This window comes from Anopheles stephensi, chromosome X (genome assembly GCF_013141755.1).
Source record: "Anopheles stephensi strain Indian chromosome X, UCI_ANSTEP_V1.0, whole genome shotgun sequence".
Classification (NCBI taxonomy): domain Eukaryota; kingdom Metazoa; phylum Arthropoda; class Insecta; order Diptera; family Culicidae; genus Anopheles; species Anopheles stephensi.
In genome coordinates this window covers 17,229,754-17,251,785 of record NC_050201.1, presented here as the reverse complement: position 1 = coordinate 17,251,785, position 22,032 = coordinate 17,229,754, and the positions used below count along the sequence as shown (strand labels likewise).

At 44.1% G+C, this 22,032-nt stretch overlaps 2 protein-coding genes and 1 long non-coding RNA gene across 8 annotated transcripts in view; 2 read left to right on the top strand and 1 right to left on the bottom strand.

Moving 5' to 3' along the window:
• The window catches only part of LOC118512517 (dopamine receptor 2), a 456,086-nt gene that overhangs the window by 401,859 nt on the left and 32,195 nt on the right, over window positions 1-22,032 (top strand). For all 6 annotated transcript variants that reach the window (XM_036057100.1, XM_036057089.1, XM_036057063.1 and 3 more), the window contains one exon: window positions 14,681-14,765. In XM_036057100.1, coding sequence (XP_035912993.1) covers window positions 14,681-14,765 — 85 coding nt within the window. The remainder of the gene's footprint in view (window positions 1-14,680; window positions 14,766-22,032) is intronic.
• LOC118512648 lies at window positions 1,390-12,420 on the top strand. The gene is made up of 2 exons (XM_036057368.1): window positions 1,390-6,246; window positions 12,389-12,420. The coding sequence occupies exon 1, from the start codon at window positions 2,671-2,673 to the stop codon at window positions 4,081-4,083; it is 1,413 nt and encodes a 470-aa protein (XP_035913261.1). The 5' UTR covers window positions 1,390-2,670; the 3' UTR covers window positions 4,084-6,246; window positions 12,389-12,420.
• On the bottom strand, window positions 14,799-21,105 carry LOC118513126. Its single transcript, XR_004906415.1, has 3 exons — window positions 20,077-21,105; window positions 19,673-20,022; window positions 14,799-15,624 (listed from the first exon to the last, which is right to left on the bottom strand). It is a non-coding gene; the product is annotated as an uncharacterized LOC118513126 (long non-coding RNA).

Below are 22,032 nucleotides of genomic sequence, written 5' to 3'. Positions count from 1 at the left end.
GATATTATCATCGAAGTTACGAATATCCCGCTCGAGTACAGTTTTTAAAAAAGGGGTGATTTTATGAGTTACGACTGGGTACTAATAAAATGGACTGGGATATGGGTCGGACGCGTAGGAAGAACTTATTTGTGACGGTCGCTGTTGTCGTTGATTTCGCAAATTTCGTCGATCGTTGATTCTGCTGATTGCGCGGTTCCCATCGATGCGTGTGCTCACGGTGCTACGCGTTCTGTCGAGTCAGCGGGCCACGTCAGGCGTCGATGCTTGCGCTGGTTGTCGGGTGGTGTTGTCGTGGCACTGCTAGTTTCGTGGCAAGGGCACTGCTAGTTTCAGGTAACTGCAACGTGCCGTAACTTCGATTAACATTTTCACTTCTTGCCGATGGAGGTGAAACCCACATTTACCCTAGGTTTCTTAATTCAGGATATTTTACCAACGAAAAGTGCGTCATTCAAGTAAAAAGAGCCACGAAAACGGGTTTGAATGCATCACATTCTAATATTAAATGTTAGTTATTAGATTTAAATCAAAGAAGACATTTAAAAATCTTCAGCTCACCGGTATGTTTAAATTGTCATTAAATAATGAAAATTGTGACTTCAAACAACATTCAAGAGATTGAAAACTGAAAACCGTACACCTGTTTCCCCAGTACATTTCAATTAGCAAATTCCAAATTCTTTTTGCTACAGCAAAAAAAGCAAATCAAACTTTTGACGAGTCAAACCAAACTGCTCATGAACAAACATAAATTAGCAAAATTGAACATGTCATCAAAAGTCGAAATAATGCAAATGATTGAACTCGATCAAATATCGCATTGATTATCTTTATCTTCCCAGGACGTATCCTGATTGGCTTCCCAATTGAAATGCACGTTTCTACAATCACTTTGGGTGTTCGCCAGTTAATCCTTATGGTTAACTGTTTGAGAGTTATTTAATGTATAGAATAATTGTCCGTTTGTCTAATCGGGACACGATTTTTTCGGTATATTTACTTAGAATTGACATGTTGATGCTCGCCACTAATAAACATCTTGTATCAAATTAAGGAATAACAAAAATGTATAATATAGGATTATTTTCCAACTTCTCTGACATGATTTGAAGCATAGCTGGATAGCGTACGGCAAGACGGTGTTGATGGGATTTGAAAACAGGTCCCACCGTGTGAAAGTCTGGAGTCAATATACTGACTACTTACGATTATGTAGGGCACAATTTTTTTCTTCTTGATTAAACGGCCTGTAATATTACTTATTCGGGCCGGTCCGGTGGCCGAGACGACAGCGGCACCGGTTTTCACACGGCAGGGCCGGGGTTCATATCCCATCCAGACCGCCTCCCCGAACGTAAGGGGTCCCGAACTTTACTACGGGTAAAATTGAGTCACAGAATGCCAGAAATGGCAGGCCGAGACCTCTCGAGGTTGTAGTGCCAAGGAAGAAGAAGATGAAGAATATTACTTATTCACTTTCTTATGAAACGCTGCAACTGCATCGTAGTCTGGCTTGCTGCAATAATCCGCGATACTACGCATCCTCTATCTATGTGGTCCACGGCCTAAGAAGACTTTACGATCTGCGCCGCCTGGTATTATTCACATGATATGACATAGTCTTTTGATGCAAGATCGTCAGATCACAGTACAGCTCCTATAGCTCGTCGTATTGGATCCTCCATTATCCTTCCACACATATAATAACACAAGTTAAAAGGACAGGAACCCTTCTGAATTCTCGTAGGTGTATGTGAGTACTAGGACTATAATTGTTTTATACAGTCTCAGCTTTATCTGTCCAATAGGTTTTTTCAGTGAAGATGAAGAAGGCTGTTTGCAGCCTGGTTTGCAGCCAGTACTCTTGCGCGTAGCTCAACATCAATGTTGTTGTCGGTGCTGACTTTTGACCCTTAATAGGTGAAGTTGTAGACGACTATATCATTCGCGTATTCCAGGAGCTGAATTGACTTACAAGAGAAGGTTATAAAAGTTACCACCTGCGAGACACGGATGACTCAACATGCCTGGTAAACTTGACCGAGATTCCAAAGAGCTTATTGCGTTTTATAGTTTTACCCTGGTTTTACTGTCATTTGCAGCTTTGATATCAATCAAGATATAGTAGGAGTGGAGCTGCTGCTCCGTCATCTTCTCCAAGATTTGTGCATGGTAGAGATTTGACCAGAGATTGATTTTTCGTTTGAAATTTTCTCTTAAAGTTTTCAAGTTTTAGAGTTTTTTTAATTTCTTCTAAGAGTTTTCAGCTTTCTCTTTAACGAATGGGACAAGTCTGTTTTGCAATATCAGCGAGAATATCTTATAGACGGTATTAAAGGCATCAATTCACTCTTTCATATCTCAGTAATAATTTGACGAATCTCGGTTTGTGAGCTAGACCACAATTTGTAATAATTTTGATCATATGCAATGTTATACGTCCATATATTGGTTTACTAGACTTACCTAAATCATGTCGATCAGTCTTTCAGCCGGTCAGTCAGAATAGATTTTTTTTATTTATAAATTTATTTTGAGTATGACGGCTCGACGCCGTGTAGTCAATATCGCGTATGTTGAAGAATTACAATTTCACCAAAAAAAAAAAAACAAAAAACGACCCTTAACAAGTCATTTCTTCCTTATCCCGGGCATACTCGGCCTTGGATGTGTGACGAATGCAGCGTGGTTGTCCAGGTTTATCGTGGTGGTTGTATTGAAGTGGTATTAGATGTCCGATATTTTGGTCTGGTTCTATGGATCTGTGGGTGTGATGGTGGTGGTGGTGTGCATGAAACATACAACATCCTTCCGAGTTTGGAAGAGGTGCTGAATCGAACCAACCCCTCAGGTCGTTGGCGACAGCGGTCGCGCTCTCGTTCACGTCAAGCGAACCGTGCTACTACTCCGGCTGCTAGTGGGCTGTGTTACTACCACGTACGGTATGGCCAGGAAGCGCAAAATTGCCGAGCACCATGCTCTTTCAACAGCCGACAGCAACGCACCAACACGCCATCTACATCAGCATGCCTATCGAACGGAGACGTCGAGCAGGAAGTCTTTTCGATTTCAGCGCCTAACTATCGCCTAGTAGTAATAGACCGCAAGACTAACCAGCAGTTTCTCATCGATACCGGTGCCGACGTTTCTGTGATTCCCAAACAGCACAGCACCATACCAAGTAAACCATCTACCATGCAGTTGTTCGCTGCAAACAGTACACCAATTCGCGTTTATGGAGAAGCTCTCTACAGCTTGGATCTTGGACTCAGGCGATCCTTCCTATGGAACTTTGTAATTGCGGATGTAGGGATAGCCATCATCGGAGCTGATTTTCTCCAGCATTTTCAGCTTCTAGTTGACCTTTGTAACAAATACCTCGTCAACGCTCTGACAAAACTATGTTCACCTGGTGTTCCAGACCAAAATCCTTGGGAACCATCCGTCAAAGTGTGTGATTCCACGCCACCAATCGCCGTCTTGTTGCGGGAGTTCCCCCGATTGACAACACTTACCGCACCGGTAACACATCTGCAGTTAGAGATTACACACCGCATCGAGACCACCGGACCTCCGATTTTTGCACGACCTCGTCGTCTGTCCTCGGAAAAGTACACAGCTGCTCGCGCGGAATTCGAGTCTCTCGTTCAACAAGGCGTGTGTCGCCCTTCCAACAGCAGCTGGGCTAGTCCTCTGCATATGACGAAGAAAGCGAACGGTACCTGGCGACCTTGTGGCAACTACCGTGCTTTGAATGCGAAAACAGTCCCGGACCGTTATCCGCTACCTTTTCTGCAGGACTTTACACTGCATTTACAGGGAAAGACCATATTTTCTAATGTTGACCTGCATAAAGCATACCACCAGATTCCGATACATCCGGACGATATCCCTAAGACGGCCATCACAACGCCCTTCGGTTTTTTCGCATTGACTACGATGCCCTTTGGATTGAGAAATGCCGAAACGTTCCAACGTCTTATCTATAACGTCCTCCGCGGTCCTCATCGTCGGAAGCTAAACATCGCGAACATCTACGACAGCTCTTCGAACTACTGGAACAACACCATTTGGCCATAAACCCAGCAAAGTGCGAGTTTTACCAGACAAAGATCACCTTTTTGGGCCACCTGGTGAACTCGGACGGGATACGTCCACTCCCCGAACGCGTTAGAGCTATCAGCGAGTTGAGTAGACCAACGAGCGTGATGGAGCTGAAGAAGTTCCTCGTCATGGTGAACTATTATCGTCGCTTCCTGCCAAACGCTGTGAAGGCGCAGGGCATCCTGCTCGAGATGACGCCAGGAAATAAAAAGAAGGATAAGACGCCGCTCACCTGGACATTCGAAGCTTCCGATGCGTTGGACCGATGCAAAGAACAGCTCTAAAACGCCGCGCTACTGGCACACCCAGTGTCGAACGCTGAACTCTCGCTATGGACTGATGCTTCCGTTCTTCACCAGCTAGTTGACGGCGAACGACAACCTTTGGGATTTTTCTCAAAGAAGTTTGAGAAGGCGCAGTGCAAATACTCGACGTATGACCGGGAACTAACGGCGATATATCTGGCCATAAAACATTTCCGACACCAGGTGGAAGGTTGTTAGTTCTGAGTATATACCGATCACAAACTGCTGACGTACGCCTTTAAACAAAAAAGCAACGATACCTCACCCCGTCGAACAAGACAGCTGGACTTTATCGGCCAATTTACGACAGATATCCGCCACGTCACCGGACAGGAAAACGTTACAGCCGACCAGCTATCCTGTGAGGAGACGGTGCACGCGACTCCTGTTACAGATTTCGAGCGTCTAGACGAAGAGCAAGCCCGCGATCCCGAACTTACCGACATTTTGAGTGGCAAGATAAGGACGGACCTGTTTCTTAAAAAAGTCTCCTATTCTTGGAAGCTCGCAATCTCTATATGCTAACTGTCCTTGTGGTATCATCCGACCGTATATAACAAAGTCGTTTCGAGAGCAAATTCTGCAGGTGGTACAAGACTTGAGCCACCCGGGACCGCGACCCTTAGCGAGGCTAATGACCGAACGCTTCGTGTGGCTGGGCATCAAGAGAGACGCGCAAAGTTTTGCGAAGAACTGTGTGGCATGCCAACGCGCCAAAACAGGGCCCGTTGATGCCCTTCCCGACGACCGCGGCAAGATTTGCACATATCAATGTCGACTTCATCGGTCCCTTCCCGGTCAGCAACGGTAACCGCTACTGTTTGACCGTCATTGACCGTTTCACTCGTTGGCCAGAAGCAGTACCGATTCCGGCCATCACTCAACTTCAATTGGATCGCACGATTTGGGGTCCCGACCCACGTTACTACCAATTAGGGGAGACAATTCGAAACGTCCTTATTCAATGAGCTGACTCGAGCATTGGGAACGAAACACATTCGTACAACGGCCTATCACCCACAGGCTAACGGGATGATCGAGCGATGGCATCGAACTATAAAAGCGGCAATATGCTGCAAAGGCGCCTCCCGATGGAGCGAACATCTCGAGTTGATTTTACTTGGATTGCGTACCACATTCAAGAACGATATCAACGCGTCTCCAGCCGCACTCGTGTATGGTACGACACTCACGATTCCCGCTGAGTTCTTCGTCGAGAAGTCTCCAATATCCTTGGCCAACCAGTCCGACTTCGCCGAAACGCTGCGCGAAGTGATGAGCAGTATACGACCGTCGAAAACCGCATGGCATACGAACCGATCCACGTTTGCCCACTCCGACCTTAATATGTGTACACACGTCTTCGCACGCAACGACACCGTCCCGCACTAACAACATCATATCACGGACCATATCAAGTTCTCACAAAAAATCCCAAGTCGTTTCAGATATTGCTGCATGGACTTCCCTCTACGGTTTCCGGGTATCGCCTGACGGCTGAGGAACCACATTCGCCAGACAACCAGCTACAGATGAACCATGAACACGTTACTCCGGCGTCTCGGCCGCCGCCAGACGAACAACGACAGACGAACCTGGACCACGACGCTCCAACGCGCCAATTGTCGTCACCCGAACAGCAGCGTACCGGCCCGACGCACTCCCTTCCAACGCCACGTACATCGTCGCTACAACAGACTGGGCCACCAACAACTATCTTACGACGTGAAGATACGAAGATATCGACCGGTGTCACAAGATCAATTCGGAAAGTGATCATTCTTCTACGTTACCAATGACACCGCTCTAAGAGGGGAGTACTGTAGCGACCGTGGTAAGTCGTAAAACGATGACCGATACCAGCGACCGCTATGCTGAGCGCACATCCTGGCATCTGTCCGACAGGGTTCCGATAGCAAAAAAAAATTGTTCATGCTCTCTCGCGGCTTCACTCTGTTCAGTTCGGTCCAATAAACTTTGACGAAATCACAAGTGAATAAAGTAGTACCTATTTTGTGATTAGGGTACTAAAATGTTCTGCTCCTTAGTGCGAGTCTAAGATAACGATACTGTAGCCTCTCTAGTTTGAGGATATGCGTGTTGGATGCTCAATGGAAGCATATACTTCCATATTCCAATACGAAAAGTACCGATGTCTTATATAGTCTCAGGTCGTCTGAAGGATGTGCGCCCTACCAGAATCCTGTTACTGTCCTTAGAAAGTTGATTCTTATACTGCAGTTTTGCACGAGATGGGTGATATGTGTACTCCAGTTTAGCCTTGAATTGAACCAAACACCAAGGTTTTGGGTCAAATAGTCTTTTCTCCCTGTTTTTCGTCGTGTCGCTAAAAGGAGAAAAGACAACCATCTCGTTTTCGTTGCAGAGAACTTGATACCAAGGTTTTCAGACCACTCGGCAAGATTGTCTAATGCTGCAGTTCGGAGCTAGACAAGAATCTATTTCACTGACATAAAAGTTATAAAGCAGGGGGCTCAAGCAGGACCCTTGTGATAGTCCATGGAAACTGGTCCGATTTAGCTGAACATGGCCTTTGTTGAAATACATAGCTTTCTCCGAGAAAAGTTTGAACAGAAAGTTATTGAACTTTGGATCCAGCACCCAGCACATTTTCTAATTTTTTACTCAGCTTGTATGGTGATACTGGATCAAATGCCTCCTGTATATCCAGGAAATAGATCCCATGTTCTGCTTGCGTGCACGAGCAAGCTCTATTTCTGTAACCAGAAGCGCTAAGCAGTTATTAGTGTACCTGGCTTTACGAAACCCAAACTGGGTATTTGAGAGAAGCTTGTTCGATGCCAACTATTCTTCTAACCGGAAAAGAATCATTCTTTCTAGGAGTTTCCTCAGACACGAAAGTAACGATATTGGCCGATACGAATCGTGTCTTGATGGCGGTTTGCCAGGCTTCAAGATAGTGACAACTTTCACCTCTCTCCACTCTTGCGGGACGCTGTTGACCTCCAACATATTGTTGAAGATGCTTAACAGACGTTTCCTCCCTATGTCGGGAAGATTTTGAAGCAATTTGCTACCAATCTGATCCAGACCTGGGGAGGAATTCTTGCTTGATAGGAGAGCAAGTGATAGCTCTACCATTGTGAACGGTGAATCCATCCTAGGGTCAAAGCTTGTGGGCAAATTCATTCAGCCACTCGCCAGAAAAGCTTTCGCTCTCATTGATATTGTTGCTATTTCGTATCCTTCTAGCCATTCTCCAAAGCGAATACAGTGAAGTGGTAGGGTCTAGATTATTGACGTATCTACGCCAATAACCCTTTTTCTTCGCCTTCAACAGGTTTTTGCACGTTCTCTCTAGTCCTTTATATTTTTCATATAAGGACCTCGAGCCCGTGTCCCGGAAGGCTTTAAATGCCTCACGCTTCTTGGTGAAAGCCGCTTGGCAATCCTTGTCCCACCAAGGAGTGGGAGGTTTTTTAAATGTCCTTGCTTGGTGGGAGCGCCTTGTTTGGGCCTCAAATGCGCACTTGTTTATAATTGAAACAAGTTTTTCGTACTCCTTGACAGGAGACAAATCTTCCAAGTCAAGAGAAAGCGAAGCGGCTATTAATTCACCGTATCTCGTCCAGTCGATGTTCCTCGTTAAGTCACATTTAACGGGGATTCCATCTACTGGGCAGCAAAAGGGTTCGTTGCGTTTGCTCCCTTGAGAGCATCGCTGTACGAGTCGAATGCCCGCTCGGCTTCAGTTTTTGTCTGCTCCTTCTGGAGTTTCCGGTACACAGGGCACAAGGCTACCTCATGCCACTCCTCCCGACAATTTTTGGGACGGGGCTTTGCATTCCTCAGTAGTATGCGTCCCTTTGCATTTGCCGCAACATGTTTTGTGAGTACAAAACGGTTCAGCGTATCCAATCCAGCTGCACTTCGAGCAGGTAGCCACCCTTGGCACGTATGGCCGTGCTATGGGTATCCGGAAACCTTCAAGAATTAGAGCCTGCGGAAGTACCGTTCCCTCAAACGTAATCCGGATTGAGGAAGTCGGGACAAACTTTTTCTCGTCCTTCGACGAGGCGTCTAACTTGAAGAGCTTTTTGGCTTCAAGCACTTTTACTTTTGGGGTGTCTGGTGCTAGAAAAGCTCCCACCCCAAAGTTCAAAATTTCCTCCTCCGGGTAATCGAAATCCTCGATTACGCCGGTCACTTCCACCAGACTACCGTGGATATAAACCCGGTAGTGCTCCGTAAAATCTGGATCAGCCGCAATGACGTTGGCTTGAGCCCGGTCCTTTGCGGTAACCCTGATCTTATTAGGGCGCATCCAAAACACATCGGCAACGCCCGGGTATCTCTTAAACAACTGTGCCGCGATCGTCCTTACATCGAGCGGTTTTGATCGCGGCATGAAAAAACAAACGGCTTACCCTCCCATGACGGCGGGTAAGCACGAGCTCGATGCTCCGATAGCGGCTCGCTGTTAAGGGTCAGCGGGGCATTGCTTGCCGGCGGGGCACAACTCAAGGCCTTCGATGTTGAAGGCCTCTCATCCAGGGCCACTTTTTTCGTGGCTGGGGCGGCCTTAGGGCGTTCTGGCATGTGCTTGACCTCCCTATAAGGCTCAAATTCTCTCAGAATCCTCCTGCTCTACCCCCGTGGTAGAGCCGGACACAACGATGGGATTAGAAAAGGAAGAAAAAACTCACCATAGGAAACGATGCACAAATAAAAGCACACACTCACACACCCGAGACAGGTCACGATCGATGCGACTATGCAGCGTCTATACGCTTGCTTATCGCAACGATCTACAGATACACACACTCACAACACTAGGAACAAACGTTGATCAGGGCTAAGCGCCGCTCGATCGATTACACAAACTCCGAGAGAATATCGGAGAAAGACGGAGACCCCGATTAGTACGATACGGGTTATCGCGTTGATTACCCAATCGAAGAACAATCGAGAACAAAACCAGCATTCTGTTGTATGCAAAAGTTTTGTAGGATGCTTCGGAGCGAAACACGTCCTATTGCAGCGGAAGCTGGAGACAGACTGAGAATAGAACAAATATTTTAGTTAAAACTCTATTTGGTAAAAGACTCGAGAAGGCCCCCTCCTGACAAAATTTGTTAGGCGCTGTGGGTTTTACGCCTAAAGGTATGCAATCCGCAGTACACGTTGCGAGAGCTTCACATTGAGCTTTCAGTGTGCTTTCAGTGTGGTCAAAATTGGTTGAAGAAAGTCGAAAAAATATTGTTATTATTTGATTAAAACCCCCTCTCCGCTAACCTCACCATTCATTTTAGCTTACAGGGGCTTCCTACTAATTTTCGGTCGCACTAGGGGTGAACAATCGGGCCCAAAACATGCACGGCGTTTTCGGACGGTAACGGAACAGTAATTCGATGAATACTTGTTACCTTGCATTGATATTCAGCAAAGGAGGAAACATAAGAATATCATAATCACAAACCACTTGTTACAATGTATTGTATCAAGTTCTACTCGCTGTCTATTAACAGTATTAAGGAACAATGCACAATGTTTACATCAAATGGGTTTTGACCATACAGAAATTCCACTGTACAATAAAAATGACAGGCCACAGTGCTGCACACAAAAGATTCTAGGGGGGGCCTTCTCGAGTCTTTTACCAGGCATCCTAATATAGATAAAAAAAGCATTGGTACACACCGGTCAGGAATAAGTGATGCCCTCGAATATATTATACATGCATACAATATAATCTTTGAAAACATTATACGTGTTTACGACTCACATGACAGCAGACATGGCAGCCAAAGGACTATTTGAGACCTGTTCATACTCGTCCTTTAACGAAAACAGTTTGGTGAAGCCGGAAAAGCCGAAAAACAAATTTTATGCAGATAGTTTCTTCTTCTTTTTTGTTCTACAAGCGTTGCAGACCATACTTAACACGTTCGGCGCCAAGCGCAAATGTGTATAGTTTCCTGCTGGCCCAAAAATCACAGAGCGCGGCACCGAACAATGCAATCGTTCAGAACGCGCTTGAGATTTCAATGGCTTTGTTGGAGAGAAAGAGACAGCATAGTCGGTGTTTCGTTCGTTCTAACAGAAAAAGAGTGAAAGAAAAAGCGTGGCTAGAAACTAAAAAATCTGCAAAAGACGCCAACAATGACACCTATCGCCAACCAAATTAACCACCAGTCGATAAATATATCGATCGATATAAAGACTATCATGGCGGGATGGTATCGCGACGCAAAAAATTTGTCAACCCGTAAAACGATGGTAACAACCGTCATGGCCGTCATACAAATCGTGAGGAAAAAGTCGAGCAGTGGTTAAAAAAGTCGTTAATTTGCATCGCGAACGACACAGTTTGGCTTTACCGATCGATATATTTATCTACTGCCACGAAGCAGTTGATAAACGGTACGGAGTCGGATTTGAGAGCTTACGTTGGATTTAGGAAAAAAAATTGTACTATTTATGTGCCATGTCAAAATTTTTCTAGTAAATTTAACGATTTTATTAGGTCGAAAAAGGAAAAAAAAATGCTGAAAATTATATTTATCATGATTTTGCCGAGAATTTCAATGAATTTCGAATTTTGAATAAATCTAAACAATCGACATGTAATGTAATAATATTGAAAAACTTAAAATCATGAACACTTATAAAAAAGGCAACGGCTGTTAATCCAACAAGGATTAGTACACAACACGCATAATTTAAGTTGCTGGCAAGCTACCAGTAACGTAATGACCAACGGAACACTCAATCTCCTAATACCGGGCCACGCGCGCACCCGACATACGACACGCGCTCTGCGACACCCTTCGGAAGGCTCTTCATCAAAGTTCAGTGTGCGCTTCTCCGGGAACTAGAGCCAGTAACCACCTGACTAGCCATACTGTAAACCACTGCCCGTCTTCAGGGTGTACACCTCCTAGCATCCTTCCACGTATCAATGCAATCGATGGTCACTTCCACCACACATGTTTTCACTTACGTTTTATCTGGTAATTCAAAATGCCTGGTAACAAATGCCTTCGGTATGCTGCAAGATTTGTATGATCATCATCACCATCATCCGTTAAAAATAATGCATTAAACATTTTTAACCAAACTTTTCCCACTAGCAATAACAATCTTGTGTTGCTATTTGTAAACAAACCAGAGATTTGACAGCCAATTTGACAGATAGCGTAACTACTCGATCAGTATTTATATCGATCGTTATCTTTTTATCGACTCGTGAGCGGTAGGCGTTCGCGATGCCAATTCGAGTAGATAAATTTATTGGTCGATATAACCAAACCAGTGGTTTATTTTTATCGACTGGCTTCGCGATAGATGTCAATAACAAAAAGTTGGGAAAAAAATGCACATTTTGGAGATACGAAAATATCCGCACGGAAAACCTGTGCGAAGAATGTGTGTTTCGTGCTACAGGAACAAACGCCAGGATGCGGAACGTGATCATGTTAGGAAAAATATTAATAAAAAAAAAATACTTTTTGTGTAAATTGCCCAAAGTCTCCGCAGATGTGTAAGAATTGTTTTACGGAAATTCACACTGGTTTGATGTGAATAGAAGTATGAATAAATAAAAAAAAACCTAATTGAAAAAAAATTAGTTAACTGCAATTTTTTGGTTTTATTCAGTTAGAAAAGCCATTATTGTGTATTTAAATTTTCTCACTCAAAAATTTAATTTGTATTTTACTTGCTCAGGAGCGTCACCCATGCGCGTGTTTTTGTTACCTATGCTTGTATACCCGTCACCCATATTTGGTTGACGCGGTACTGAATGTGTTTAACCATAGCTGAATAGTCAATACCTGTGTACGGGAAATTAAACACAACTCAGATCAGAATTTTACTCAAACCTAACATGCTATTGCGCCGTGCATTACAATGCCCACAAACCGTTTTACGAAACCGGTACAAAAGGAAACATAATTGTATCATTATCATATTTTTTGTACATCTTGTTTCAGTCCAGACCCGATTCTACAATAGACAACCGGAATAAACCTACCCCCATCAAAGCCATAGCCACAACAATAGAACCGGACCAAAAAACCTACAACACACACACTCACAAACAAACAATAAAAATGGACAACAACCACCCATCTTCACTGCACAACCGAGCATGCCCGGGATATGGCAAATAACTAGGAGGAAATGCCTAGTTAATTTTGTTAATTGTTTTTTGCGTGAATGTAATTCACAGTCACCACATGCGGTGGTGACAATACGGCATCAGTCAGTAATCATTAATTAATAAATAAAAATAAAATCATATTTTTTTGTACATTTTTGTTTTCCCAGAAGAACGGTAAGAACATTAACATAACTTCTAACTTAGTATGCAAACACAGAATGGTCATTCCGTTTCATTGCGTTGACAATGTGCAGACATGTGATTTATTAGAGCTCTTCTTCGATTAAGAAAAATCAACTGTACCCTTTGAACTTTCAAACAGGAAAGGGCAGTTTGGTCGCGTATCTGTCCTTCATTTTGGCTTAAAGACCTGCTATTACGTTATGCGAACAATAAAATAGGTTGCTAGACTTCTTCATACTTTATACCGTAGTCCCATTGTCAACCCTTGCTTGCCCCTCTGAAATGGTCTGAATCACGTCGCCTCTGCCACTTTGCCACTGAGTCATCCTAGGTAGTATATCCATGTACATGCACTAGTAGAAAAGAATTCCAAATCGTACATACTAAATGTAAATGTGCAGCAATATGGCCAGGCCGTTCTTTATGAATAAAAAAAATGTAAATATGGTCCTCTATATTTGTAATGTAAATATGGTAAATATGGTACCGTGACTATTTGTTACTGCTCTCATTTTAAATCGATATTTATTTTGCACGTTCTTACTTCCTGCTTCGAGTAAATTTAGTCAAGAAAGCCTTAAACTGTAGGATACTGATGAGGTGGAAACAATTCGAAAAAGATGTAACGCAACGGAGTGCGTACATTTGTCACAACTTCAAGTTCTGTTGAAAAAGAAAGAATTTTGTATTTAATTTCGAATCTTTTGAAATAATATCCAAAAAATTTCGTACTCATGCGTCAAAAATTTAACTCATCAAAAGTCTGCAAAGTTTAACGCCTAATGTGAAAAACCATCAGCAGCTAAATAAGCTGAAATTTGAATAACACAATGTTCCTTTTTATTCATGGTTTCTGAGATATTTATGAATTGAATACACTGTTTTGACGGAATCCCACGGAAAAAAGTTTGGTTTTGTACCGATCCTTTCGACGGTTTGCTAAGTATTTCGCCTCTAAGTGGTTTTGCAAGTGGTTAAACAAAAACTTAAAGAGATGGATATTCTAGAAAATTAACAAAAACGTAAAAAACTATCTTTTTGATACTTTGTATAAATTTTACTTACCTTATTATTCGGTTTGTCGTTGCTATTAAAACACACGTCGAATAAAAAGTGCAATGAAACTCATTGACAGAAAATGTTTCATTGTGATATTTCAATTCAGTGCCCTTTCTACAATTTAATCTAAGTCTTCAGCTACTTTTTCCCTGAATTTTCTGGGAAAGGAAACCATCTTTTCTCTCTGCTGTCTGCTTTTTTATCTGTAGCTGAATAGTCACTCTTGTGTACAGATGAAGGATTCCGGTAGAATTTAATAAGATTCTGTCCTGTGATAGAACGGCGTTATTAACACTGTATTACTAGATCAACCCAATCTATTTTTACAAAGGGATTAGTAAACTCTTTGTAGCATTGGACGGAGTCAATCAGTTTTTGCAAATCCTTTACTACGGTACATTCATAGTATGACAATTGAGTGAATGCGCATAGCAGCTATTATATATTTTTTTTACATTTAATAGTAGATGATTAATAACTTCCATAGAAAAAAAATCGTATTCTGAATAGTTAACTGAGTTTAGCTATTTGTGTTATGAAGCAGGGTAGTAATTTAATTTTGCATTTGATGTGTTATTTAAAATACTCGCGCTAAAATCTATATTCTAGTCTCCTCGTTGGGATAAAAATGTGTATGCTGTGCTAAGACCTATTTTAACATTAATAACTGTATCAAATACGAAAACCGAATGCAGGAAACTCAAACATGAAGTACAAGGTTCGACACGGTGGAAACACAAAGCAAATTGAACTAACAAAAACTCGTCTTCTTCGATTATAACTTTTACCGTCAAAAGTGACTACCATAACCATGTTACAACAACTGTGAGCTGAAATAGATAAATATATGGACTTTTTTATATTTGGCTTTTCTTTTCAGAGCTTTCGTGCGGATCCTGTGCGTGTGCTGTCCGAGGAAGATAAGACGCAAGTACCAGCCGACGATGCGCTCTAAAGCATCACAGGTAAATAATAACTTTCATTTCTCACTGCTTCAATACATCGTATATAAAGCATCTACTTGTGTGTATGTTAACGTTCATATATCGACACGTATGCATATGTTGTTTACGAAGTTTTTGTCAACTTGAATGTGCTCTGTCAACCCCTTTTTTACGATTTATTTTCAATCATTCAATCATCCTAGATAGCTTCCTTTGGTTTTTGCTGTCTGTTTTACCATCACCGTTTTTGACGACTGTGCATATTTTGTTTGAAAAGTTGGTCATATTTTGTTGTGATTTTTTCATGTTTAAAAAAAAGTTATAAAAAGATATTTGTTGAATCTATTCTAGCCTTACTATTCAATTATTAGCACCTCGGTTAATACTAAATCTATCTTTAATGTATTCAAAACCACTTAACAACACATTGAATTCAGTGAGAGTCTTTAGAAACAACTATTTTAATCAAGCATGTCAATGCAACGGGAATAATGTTAGCATAAGTACTTAAAAACCTGTCAAACAATTCTCTGTCAATTTTCTTGTTGCAAAATGCAGGTAAACGATTGATATTTGAAGAAACAAATGATTCTTGCTGCTGGCATAATTGCTACAAATATAATATTTTATTTTTATTTATTTTCGTTTATAGATACAAAAAAACAACAATTTATTTATAGATACAAAGATACAAAAAATTACCAAGACATTTCCTCCCTGATATTTCGCCTTATCCCGGGCGTGCTCGGTTGTAGATGTGTGAAGGTTGTGGGTGAGTTTGTCCAGTACTATTGTTGGTCCGGGTCTATTGCTGTGTTGAGTATGTTGTTGGTTAAGATGTGTAATCACGGAAGTCATCCTTCCGTGTAACGGATCTGGACTGAAACAAAACAGAAAGAAAAAACAATTGTGACAGCACAAACATTTGCCTGCGAACAGTGGACCTCAAACTGCCCAGCAGTGATAGCCCAAGCTCGAGCCCGACAGAACCCACGAACTTCCCGAGAACCACTACCCCGTTCCTTTCCGAGATCCTTGAGTCCCTCCTTATGACCCTTAACCTCCCGCAGCATCTGCATATGATCGCAACTTGGGCCCTTCCTTTCCTGAAGGGGATGATCAAACAGTGGCTGGCTCAATGGTATGATGGTCCGTTTGGATGATTAATGGCTCCTACGGCTACTATCATACAGTGGAACAGTAGAAGTTTGCTTGGCAAGCTAAATTCCTTTAAAGCATTAGTGGGCGAGCACAACTGCGATGCGTTTGCCCTCTGTAAAACTTTGCTATCGGATGAAATTAAATTAACCTTCCTGGGATATAATATAATCCGTGAAGATCGCGTTACTAGGGGTGGGGATACTGATTGGTGTTCGAAAGAGTCACACTTTCACCAGAGTACCAACCCCTAGACAAGAAATGATAGAAACTGTCGCAGTTAAATGCAAAACTGGGCGTTCTTCACGTGACAATTGCGTCCGTTTATATCCCCCCGATAGCCAACAATGAAAAAGAAAAAAATGAAATGTTCAAAGAGAATCTTGGAAATTTAGCAGCGGTCTTGCCTGGACCGCTTTTGATCCTGGGAGACTTTAGCACCAATGGAATCGACTGGAGGTGCGATAAGGATGACATTCGCTCTCCTATCATCCGAGATTTTTGCGAAAGATTTAGTTTTTCAATTCTCAACTCAGGAGAGGCAACTAGGATGCAGACACCTCAAAGTAGGGCGAGTGCACTGGACCTGTCTCTATGTCCATCAGCAATGGCCCTGGATTTTAGTTGGAAGGTGATCCAGGACCCTACCGGCAGTGACCACTTGCCGATAGAAATTTCCTACATCAAGGGAGGATGCCCAGTAGATGGAATCCCCGTTAAATGTGACTTAACGAGGAACATCGACTGGACGAGATACGACGAATTGATAGCCGCTTCGCTTTCACTTGAGTTGGAAGATTTGTCTCCTGTCAACGAGTACGAAAAACTTGTTTCAATTATAAACAAGTGCGCCCTTGAGGCCCAAACAAGGCGCTCCCACCAAGCAAGGACATTTAAAAAACCTCCCACTCCTTGGTGGGACAAGGATTGCCAAGCGGCTTTCACCAAGAAGCGTGAGGCATTTAAAGCCTTCCGGGACACGGGCGCGAGGTCCTTATATGAAAAATATAAAGGACTAGAGAGAACGTGCAAAAACCTGTTGAAGGCGAAGAAAAAGGGTTATTGGCGTAGATACGTCAATAATCTAGACCCTACCACTTCACTTAATTCGCTTTGGAGAATGGCTAGAAGGATACGAAATAGCAACAATATCAATGAGAGCGAAAGCTTTTCTGGCGAGTGGCTGAATGAATTTGCCCACAAGCTTTGACCCTAGGATGGATTCACCGTTCACAATGGTAGAGCTGTCACTTGCTCTCCTATCAAGCAAGAATTCCTTCCCAGGTCTGGATCAGATTGGTAGCAAATTGCTTCAAAATCTTCCCGACATAGGGAGGAAACGTCTGTTAAGCATCTTCAACAATATGTTGGAGGTCAACAGCGTCCCGCAAGAGTGGAGAGAAGTGAAAGTTGTCACTATCTTGAAGCCTGGCAAACCGCCATCAAGACACGATTCGTATCGGCCAATATCGTTACTGTCGTGTCTGAGGAAACTCCTTGAAAGGATGATTCTTTTTCGGTTAGAAGAATGTTTGGAATCGAACAAGCTTCTCTCAAATATCCAGTTTGGTTTTCGTAAAGCCAGGGGTACTAATGACTGCTTAGCCCTTCTGGTTACTGAAATAGATCTTGCTCGTACACGCAAGCAGAACATGGGATCTATTTTCCTGGATATACAGGGGGCATTTGACTCAGTATCACCATACAAGCTGAGTCAAAAATTAGAAAATGTGGGGCTGGATCCAAAGTTCAATAACTTTCTGTTCAACCTTTTGTCGGAAAAAGCTATGAATTTCAACAATGGTCATGTTCAGTTAAAGCGGACCAGTTTCCATGGACTAGCACAAGGGTCCTGCTTGAGCCCTCTGCTATACAACTTTCATGTCAGTGAAATAGATTCTTGCCTATCTCCGAACAATTAGCAGACGACGGCGTCATATCATTTGCAAGCAGGGACGCCGCCGAAATACAACTGACTTTAGAAACCACTTTGGACAACCTTGCCGAGTGGTCTGAAAACCTTGGTTTCAAGTTCTCTGCAACGAGAACTGAGATGGTAGTCTTTTTTCCTTTTAGCGACACGACAAAAAACAGGGAGAAAGGGCAATGTGACCCAAAATTGATGTATTTTTGTACGGTGAAAAGATAGCAACTACCGACAATTTTCGATACCTTGGTGTTTGGTTCAATTCAAGACTAAACTGGAGTACACACATCACCCATCTGGTGCAAAAATGCAGTAAAAGAATCAACTTTCTTAGGACAGTCACAGGATTCTGGTGGGGCGCACATCCATCAGACGTCATGCGACTGTATAAGACAACGGTACTATCCGTGTTGGAATATGGAAGCATATGTTTCCATTGGGCATCCAACACGCATATCCTCAAACTAGAGAGGCTACAGTATCGTTGTCTTAGACTCGCACTAGGGAGCATGAAATCAACACACGACATGTCCCTAGAAGTGATGACCGGAGTGATGCCGCTGAAACTACGTTTTGAAATGCTGTCGCTTCGCCTTCTAGTCCGTTCTTCAGTATCAAATCCCTTGATCGAAGAAAGTTTTAAAGCGCTTCTAGAGACAGGTTCTAAGAACAAGAGGGCACCGGCTTCGGCGTTTTAAGAGAGTCCGCCGAAGCATTTTTCAAATTGCGAGAGCCGTGTAGTGTCTACACCGCAGAACTAGCCGCAATCTTGTACGCACTATTGATGAGAGCAGCGAGACCTTCGGATCAGTACTTTATTTTTACAGATAGCCTTAGCGCTATCGAAGCACTACGATCCCCGGAGGCTTTTAAGAGTCAGGATTACCTTATCATCAAAATCATAGAATTGCTTGGCTCCATGTTCGACAACGCGTTCAGGATTTCGCTAATTTGGGTACCTTCTCATTGTGGAATTCCCGGCAACGAGAAGGCAGACTCACTGGCCAAAACAGGTGCCCAACAAGGCGCATTTTACGACCGTCCAATATCGGCCCGAGAGTTTCTTCGCCTGCCACAGCAACTTTTCCTGTCTCGCTGGCAGAGCATGTGGGAGGCGGATGATCTCGGGTGTTTCCTTTTCTCGATCTCTCCGCAAGTGTCCATGCGGCCTTGGTTCGGTGGGCTCTCTGTAGACCGGGCGTTCATTCGCATGATGTCTCGACTTATGTCGAATCATTTCGCGTTGAATGCTCATCTGCAGCGTATAACTCTGGCTCAGACGAAGGTGTGTGGCTGCGGTGACGGATTTCACGATGTGGATCACCTTCTGTGGTCCTGCGTGGAGTTTGAAACCGCAAGACCCTCCTTGTTGGGTGCAGTCGAGAGCATCGGCAGACGACTGGGTACAGAAATAAGAGAAATTTTGGCGACCAGAGACATCGCATACATGAGGCTCATCTTTCGATGTGCCAGAGACAACAGTCTTATCCTTGGATTGTGGGATGCGGATCCCTATTATCCTTCCAATCCACATCCGCCATTTCATTCGTTATATGTTGTGTTGTTTTTGTTATAAGTGTTTTATGTAGTGCAACGGATGATGCGTTGACTGCAGAATGTTATTCGAGGGCGATTTCCATACTGCCGTAAAGAGGAGGCAGGCTTTTTTGTCCGTAGTAGTGTGCTACAAGTCAGTCTAGCTTTGGTACGGCGGGGTCGCCTGGGTTCGCGTTGGGCTCGGGAGTGGTCGACGGGTACAACCTCGTAAACAGTGGAGTCACTCCTGCTGTTGCGAAATGGAATCCGCCGATCGCTTTTAAGTTCGAATTTGACACACACTCACACATCCAATAGAAATAGACAACAGCCTCCCATCTTCCCTGCACACCATCTTGGACTTCGTCACGTTCGGTTGGAACATCTTCGAGCTCCTTTGTTTTTACGTTTTTCAACGTGTTCTGTGAGCCATGCCGTGTGACATTTGTTGTCTATAGATGCACTGGTGTCACGTCCTCAATTCGTGTCAGATTCCGGCCTGTTTTGTTGCATCACCGCGCTGTTATCGTCTATTTTCGAGCTAGCGTCCTCGAAGTTTCAACGTACTCGTTCTTATTTTGTGTAAGTGCGTTTCGTTCCTGTGTCAGTGCAGCTCAGTGCTTACGATGGCTACGTCCTGTCCTTCGTGCTCCCTGCCTGTAAACAACGAAGAACTGTATAAGTGTGCGGGCTCCTGTGATACCATCTTACCATCTTCGTTGTATTGGAGTCCCCGAAGCTGCTTTTACGGAATTCACACGGCCCGATGCTCAAGCCCTCTGGATTTGCGCAAGTTGCAACGCATCACGGCTTAACGGTAGAGCTAAATTCAGCGAACTCAATACCGCTCTCGATTTTCTGAAGGACGAATTGTTTCGTGAATTTGACGGTCGTCTTACTGCCGTCTTGGATGCTGTGCGTGCTGATGTACTGTCTGCTGTTGACAGGAACAATTCCAACACGCACACGTTGATGCCACTCGCACCACTAACATCATCAACCGCCGCAGCAACGCCATTAAGCTCCCGCCCCGGTGAACTGGACCGAGCGTCCCAAAACGCTCCAAACCGCAATGCGCCTAAACGTAGGCTTGTCGATTTCACGCCTCCTGATGCCGTTTCTGCGCCACCTCTCCACGTTGGCACTGCACCGATTTCACCATCGTCTCGTGCCGTGCTGACCGTCCCGTTGAATGTATCCAACGGGCCGAAATTCTGGTTATACCTTACCAGAATTGCTCCATCGGTGTCTGACTCCGATTTCAAGCTGATGGTGGCTTCTCAGCTAGGTACTGATGACGTCATCACTATTAGACTGGTGCCACGTGACAAGGATCCAGGCACTCTCAGCTTTATCTCCTTTAAAGTTGGGATGTCGCCTGATTTAAAAGAAAAGGCGCTTTCACCATCCACTTGGCACAACGGTATAGTGTTCCGTGAATTCACTGACCACCGCACCTCACAAACAGCACAGAATTTTTGGCACACAGGACCCCGGGAACCACTTCCGACCACCAGTACACGAGCCAACTTGCCGCCCAACCACCTGAATCCGCCGCTCTCCGATCCGCACCACGCCACTATGCCCGAGCCACCACTGCCTTAACTACACGTGTTCTCCGTGATACTCCGCCGACACATGCACAGGCTCCTAACTTAGAGCTTCTCCTATACTACCAGAACGTTAGAGGACTGCGCACCAAGCTGAATAACACCCGACTCGCATTATCTGAGTCTGATCTCCATGTATTGGTACTTACCGAAACCTGGCTCGACGAATCGATACCCACCGCACTACTAGCTGACACGCAACACGCAATTCAACGTATACCGTTGCGACCGAAGTACTGATAACAGCATACACTCTCGTGGGGGAGGTGTGCTCATCGCTTGTGCTGCTTCCTTAAACAGCTTCATGTTGCGTCACGCTTTCTCATCGCTTGAGCTCCTGTGGGTTTGCGTAAAACTTCATCGCTGCAGCCTATTCATCGGTATGATCTACATCGCTCCTTAACGCACTTCCTCTGTGGATGTGTTCGACAATCTGCATGAGAGTGTATGTGACATTTCCGAACGTATGTCGCAAAACGACCTACTGTTTCTGTTTGGAGACTTTAACATGCCAGCTATTACCTGGCTTGCCGCTACCGACCCACTACGCCACTTCATGCCCAACCATTCATCATCCGGATGCTCTCTCATCGATGGCATGACCTTCAATGGATTGCTGCAATTGTCAGGGGTGAAAAATCATCGCGATCGCCAGCTGGATTTACTTTTCGCTAACCCTGCCGCCGCTGAAAGCTGTTCGTTTGTTCAATCCGCACCATGCCCCCTTGTTCCTATCGACCTGCATCACTCCGCACTGGAGACCACTATTTCGGTTCCGTCACCCTCAGCCGCTCATCTACCTCGCAGAGACTGCAGTCTCCGTGGATTCAACTTCCGGAAAATGAAACACTCGAGACTTATTGTCGTCCTGTCGGCTGTCGACTGGTCTTTCATCGAGGAATCCTGCAACATCGATGCTGCTGTCTCCATGTTCAACGAGAAGATCACCGCTGCCTTTCCTTCCTGTTGTCCATTCCTCTCTTCCTCTTCCTCCTCCTCCTCACCCCCCATGGTCGAACAGATCGTTGCGCACTCTGAAATCCGATAGGAATCGAGC

Excerpts from the sequence above, each read along its gene's own strand:
- LOC118512648 (XM_036057368.1), top strand. The coding sequence starts at position 2,671 with ATGTGTGACGAATGCAGCGTGGTTGTCCAGGTTTATCGTGGTGGTTGT.